Below are 6,843 nucleotides of genomic sequence, written 5' to 3' on the forward strand. Positions count from 1 at the left end.
GAAGTTGATCTCCTAGATGAAGTTATTCAGGTAGTTTGCAATTGCAACACTAATACTACATTGGTACTCAATTATCAATTTTGATCCAGAAATTAAACAGTGTTTCCAATTCTAGCTGCTGCTAATACAAAGGAATCTGTTTTGACAAACAAGGTTTTATGAACTACAGGTTTCGAGTGAAGAAGCTATAGAAACTGCTAAGCTGCTTGCCTTGAAAGAAGGTTTACTGGTATGTCATTGGCATGATAACTTATTATTGGCTCAGCAGTAATTTCCCTTAGTTATATAAAAACTCTGCAAATATGCATATTATTACTACTTGAGTTTAATAAGTATGTATTGTCGGTCTAACACTTTCACCACTTATTCAATCATATCTCATCCTAATGTCACTTTGTTAAGTTATTTTCTAAAATATTTCAACAAATACTCCTTTCGTCCCTTTTGATAAGACCAACTTCATGAAATTTATTTGTCTCTTAATATAAGACTATTTCCAAAATTCAACATCATTAATGACTTTCTTACAAAAATATCCCTATTTTATTCAAAAGTCCAAATTCTTTTTCTATTACATATGATATCAATAATTATAGGGGTAAATGTGGAAACATGACACACGTTTAACAAATTTATTGCTCCAATTAATTTTCTTAATACCCATGAATTTTGTAATAGGATCTTATTATATAAGGGATGGAGGAAGTATATAATTGGTGAGATATGATTTTATAAATGTGTTACAAATTTTACAAAGTTTATACTATCAATTCATATCTATTAAACTCTTGCTTATTTTTTCATGCTAATTACATGAATGTGTTTTGTAGATGGGAATTTCATCAGGAGCTGCAACGGCAGCTGCAATAAAAATAGGGAAGAGGCCAGAAAATGAAGGAAAGCTCATTGTTGTAAGTTTATAATCCTTAATAAGTTTATTCGACGCTGAGTTATAAGATGATTATGGTCTATGATTTATGCAAATATTACTATATGTTTGCTGTGAATTTCAGATTGTTAGTATATTAGTTAATGCTAATTAATGTTGAATAAATCTGAGTCGTTGTTGTGTAGGTGGTTTTTCCAAGTTTTGGTGAGCGTTACTTATCTTCACCACTTTTTGAATCCATCAGAAGTGAAGCTGAACAAATGACATTTGAGTGAAGTGCTTAAACAGCTTAAATAAGTAGTAGTCATTCTAGTTCAAGCTCTACTGTCACAAGAGAGGTCTAAAATAAGTTGAACAATGTTTTGATTAATTAACACTTCCTTGAAGAAGTTGAACAAAGATTTGAATGAACTACTTTTAATTTAGTCGTAAATTATTATTTAAAAAAAAAAAACATTTTTATGGTTGTCTTACATGTAGGACACCATTTATGCATGATACATAAGGTAAGGTAGAATGGACGGATGTACCTATACGTCTATAACAAATTGGGGCATACGCTTGTATTCTACCTTAGGTATCATAGATTTTAGATTTGAACTCATGTATCAGTACATCAATTATATTATTTCTGATCAATGATAAATCTTGCTCTCACTTTTATTCACAAATAATTAGACACACTCTTGTATAAAAGATGAATGGTTTAAATACTTTTTCGGTTTCCTAACTTATTTTTTAGTCTCTTCATTCTAAAAAAATGTCATTTTGGTCCTTTGAGTTAAGAATCTTAGGACACACTAGTCTCTTTCGATGAGATTCCCTTGTCTGCTGATGTGGCATCTACATCCTATGTAATTAGTTGTTGCACTATTCAATCATGTTCCCCCAATCATGATTTCTCTTGTTTAACCAATTTAGATTCCTGCAATTGATATTATTCTCCAATAATTTGTCAGAATTCTGCAATCTAAAATACAAATGCCAATCATCCCTACACAACAATACCAAATCGACCTCATTTCATATATGTCAGCTCTATCACATGTTTCCATCTCACCAAGAATGCTAGTATTTCACAGAGTGCATCTATAACCACTACATCGTGTTTTCCATTGTCGTACATTCTACGGTCTTATGTACTATATTATAATGCAATACAGCATTACTCTTCTTTTGAACTAGCATCACAATTTTTGTTTTTACAAACTTTAACTCACTTTTTATATATATATATATATATATATATATATATATATATATATACACACGCGCGCGTGCAAAAAGTTGTTTAATTTTTTTTAAGTTTTATTTATGAATTTTGTTGTGTCAATAAATTTTTTGAATTTAATTGTTATGCAAATCATTCATTAGCATAATTTTATAGATAATTATAATTAAAGTTAAATATGATTTATCAAATATTTATTTAAATTATTTTAAAACGAACAGAGTAATAATTTATAATATAAATTACCAAAGCGCTGCTATATTTAAATTAAGAAAAAATTACGTCTAAATAATTTAAGTGAAATTATTCTACCAAATTAATATTTTTTATATAAAAGAGGGTCAATGCGCAAATAAAAAACAAAAGTTAAACAACCAAACGATATTATTGGAGATTTAAACTCCATAAATATCATTAAAAATATTAGCATATAGAAATCGTTAGGTGGAATCTTAGTACAATCAATTTTGTTTTTTTGCTCAAATTGGTATTTTAAATTTTGTATAATGTTATATATATATATATTTTTTTCAGATTTCATTTAGATTCGTTAAAAAAAAAATTTATGTGTTTTTAAGTTATAGTTCAACTGACAAATGTTGACATCGTTAAACTAAACGTTATGTTATAGATTTGAACATAAACCTCACATTTGTAGTGTGAGTTAATTTATGTATTATTATGATGATATTCCATTGGCTCAACTGCTCAAGGATCAAATCACTCAAACTAAGGCTTTAGATTTCTAAAATTTGAGTCAATAAAATGCCTAAAAAAAAAGAACAACTTAGTTATAGATATATAATATAACATAATAGTTGTAAGTTTCATCTAGATCAATTGAACAAGATTAATGCTATATTTTCCGGAGTGTGTTATTTTGATAAAATAAAAAAAATCCTAGATACACACTATTTTTGCAATTCCAAAAGTATCAAATTCATCACATCCACATGTACCAATACCAACATATAGTTTAAGTGGCGAGAAAAGGAAACATGTTCGCTGCTTTTGTAACGACCTACGGTTGGTGCTTGCCCAATTAGACAACAAAGTAACTGTTGGGGCGATAACATCGTGTTGTGTTCATTCAATTGATTCTACAACCTGTAATTTCGAGGTTTCTATATACTCCAAATATTTTTCATTTTAATGTCAAATAAAATGATTAATTAAAGGTTTAAATTGAACTTTTAATTTTGTATGTTTGATTAAGTTTTCGAATATGTTTTTTTTCTTCTCTTCAAATAGGTCCTTTAAGCGACACCTTATTTATAACATTAATTTTTATGTTAGTGTGTGTTTGCAGAAATATCATTTCAATTTGTTTCGTAAAAAAATGTTTAATGACTGTTACAATGCCGATGTGTGTATAACAGTATCAATGTGACAAATTATAAATGTAAACGATTTTTAGATTGATCCATTAAGTTTTTAAAAAATATACTTATGATTCTCTAAATTTAAATCAATTTTCGTTAAGACTCAATCTCTATGTTTTACCTTTTCGTCATCTTCCTCTTCCATTTATTTTTAAAAAACCTAAAAGGTTTGTAATTCCAATTAAAAAAACTCAAAATATCAACCATATGAATTAGAGAAAAATCAAAATAAGAAGTTCATCATTCTAACAATAATTAAAAAATAAATTGTTGTAAATAAAGAAAAATTCACTATAAATCCGCTAAAAATAATTGAGTTGCTCTTACAATCGAAAATTTGATAAAAAATAAATGACTAAATGTGCAATTTAGTCCAAATTTTTATAGAGTGTTATATTATTTGTACTCTCAATTTAAAAAAATTTCATATATTTAGCAATTTTAATATTCTTATTCATACATGTTGGATACCTAAATATTCATACGAGTCGTACCAAGTTATTAAAATAAATCAATAAATAACATAATATAATTGTTATAATTGTGACTCAATTAAAAATCATTAAATTATCTTTAAATCTGAACCATAAAATATTACAAATATTTACTAACTCAAATATTCTTAGACAATGTACTTTTTTATGTGTGTGTCGGGTTAATTGTACGAAACATAGTATTGGATTACATTATATATGTTTGATCTAGTTCCCGAATATACATACAACTCATTTATTTTTAATTGATTTATGATATGTTTATATTTATTTACGGCAATTCATTTTTTAATTCTTGTTTTGATTTTTCTATAATACAAATGGTCGACGTTTTGAATTTTTTTATTGTAATTATAAGTTTTAAGTTTTTTAAAGATGAAGTGGAAGAGAAAAATGGTGAAAGGGGGAAGATGATGAAGAGGTAAAGCCTGAGAAAAATTGATTTAAAAACTTAGAGGACTACAAACATATTTTTCAAAAACTTAAATGACCAAGATGAGAATCGCGATTTTAAAAAATACTCATATTCTGCCCGTATCCTCTTGGGTATTAACTTTAATACTTGTACCCTTACCCTCTGGGTACTTAAGTGCCCGTACCCATACCCATTACTCACGCTTTAACTAAAAAAATCGATAAATAAATGATATTATTGTGATTAAATTTAAAAATTATTCAAATATCTTAAATCCAATCATAAAATATTATAAATCAAAATATTTTATAACTCAAAACATTTCAAATGAACACTCGTTACAATACATATTTAAATATCCATAATAATATTTTATGAAGTTGCAAGTCATACGACAACGTTATCTGAGATAATTGATACAAAATTGCAAGTATAATTATAAAGTCACGATTAATAAAATATAACTATTAGTTATAAAATCACAATTATTTACCTATTTATCATAATTAGATTCTTAAAGAATTTACAAACGTTTATGTTTCAATTATAAATATTGTAGTGATCCAATGATATTAATAGATGTTAAAACAAAAACAAAAAATAATTAAACTAAACACTAATATAATAAATAAATAATAAATAAATCATATATTTATATAAGTGCGGGTGCGGGGTGGCTACTATAGTACCACCCATACCCGCTTAATTTTGTGGTAATTACCCGTTTCCATGTCCATATCTATTATGCGGATTTTTACTTTATCTATTGTGAATTTTTTTGCGGGTACCCACTGAGCCTGAGTTTAATTGACTACCTTAAAGTGGAGTTGTGGACCGGTGGCAGGGTAGAAGCATTTTATCGAGCTCAACTCTAGCTTTTTTTTTTTTTTTTTTTTTATGTTAATTCCTAATATATCTTTTATTAATATTACTAAAAATTAGAATGATTAAAGTCTATTATTTAAATTATATTTTTTGATAAATAAATTAGATTACTGAAAATGAAAAAAATTAAATTAAATAAATGTTATTTTAGAGATATTAATATTAAATATAAAATAAGGTGTTGATTTTTTGTTTATATTTCTTTCAAAAAATATAGACTAATTTTATTTATGTTTCATCATAGATAAAGTATAAACTTAGCCATTATATTTATCGAAATAAACACTCTAAAAAAAGTTAAATGAAACAGATAAGGTCCATATGAAACTGACTATGATGACCAATGATAATTGGAGAGGTATTTCGAAGCTAAGGTTGAGTTTAGTAAAAATTAGTGGATGATATATAAATTGATTGATTGAATTTGAAGTGCTTTGGAAAAGTAACAGTCAAACTAAACGATAAGTATAAAATAAAATACACAATCATATTTTAATTTTAAATTAATATTTAATTTTGTTTTAATAAAAATGACAACGGTAAAAGTAAAGACAAAAATACTCTATAAATTATAAACTTAAATTCTATTTAAAACAGAATAAAAAAATTATAATCTCATAAAGAAACATTATAAATTTATTATAAATTATAAATTTATGAAAGAAAACCGTTATCAAAAACTATATTTTAAGAATACAAAAATTTATACGCCATAAGTTATTCGCTAAAAATAAACAGATTGACACTGACAAAGGAAAAGTTAGTAAACGTTTAGACAAGAAAATCATTTAATCCAAAAACTAAATTAATTGCTATTCAGTTTAGTTTGGATGATATCTTAAAAAAATTCTAATTGTATTTTATGTGATATATATATATATATATTAGTAACATTTATTTTTACTGTACTAATGCTAGCAGCTAGCAACGTTTAACATTTTGTTTCCCTAATTCTTTGCATAATGCTGCAAATTTCCAGCTGATCCTAATACATTCTGGCTACTTGAAAAATATGAACGGAACTATATAATGCTACAAATTTCATAATGCTTCACTGTCAGATTTTATATTTGTGCTTCACTGTCAAATTTCATATATCTGAGAATCGAAAACCGAATCAAATGGATGGATTATTTTTCAAGGTAGTCCAATTACATTAAAATAAATTCGATTTTGAACGGCTTTTAGTTTTTTTGGATTAATTTGCTCTCTTTTTAGATTGATTTAGCTTTGAACACATAAAAGTGAGATGAGAACCGGTGGTAGGGGAGTAGTATTTTAAACATAAAAAAAGGACGAAGAGGTGTGTGGGAAGATATTGGGAGGTGTGTAGAACAGTAGCCGCTAGTTAACGGGCTTTAATAATTTGTTAGGCCCAAATGTTCCCCTCTTACATCGGTCCAAATCCTCCACACGTGTGAGTCACAGCGCTGCGGATCTGTTCCTTTCTCGCTGGCTCAAGATCTACCAGCACCACGCTTCCCTCCCCGAGTGGTGAAAGTTCATAACAAAACGATCACTCTGACGAGCAACGTAAGATCTTCATC

The 6,843-nt window shown here is 27.0% G+C and overlaps 1 protein-coding gene across 1 annotated transcript in view; it reads left to right on the forward strand.

Moving 5' to 3' along the window:
- The window catches only part of LOC101491335 (cysteine synthase-like), a 4,383-nt gene extending 2,837 nt beyond the window's left edge, over window positions 1–1,546 (forward strand). The window contains exons 9-12 of the mRNA XM_073367951.1: window positions 1–30; window positions 170–229; window positions 831–911; window positions 1,075–1,546. The exon at window positions 1–30 is cut by the window's left edge and continues 10 nt beyond it. Coding sequence (XP_073224052.1) covers window positions 1–30; window positions 170–229; window positions 831–911; window positions 1,075–1,164 — 261 coding nt within the window. The 3' untranslated portion in view covers window positions 1,165–1,546. The remainder of the gene's footprint in view (window positions 31–169; window positions 230–830; window positions 912–1,074) is intronic.
- Window positions 1,547–6,843: the final 5,297 nt, after the last annotated feature.

Source organism: Cicer arietinum, chromosome 4, assembly GCF_000331145.2.
Source record: "Cicer arietinum cultivar CDC Frontier isolate Library 1 chromosome 4, Cicar.CDCFrontier_v2.0, whole genome shotgun sequence".
Lineage (NCBI taxonomy): Eukaryota > Viridiplantae > Streptophyta > Magnoliopsida > Fabales > Fabaceae > Cicer > Cicer arietinum.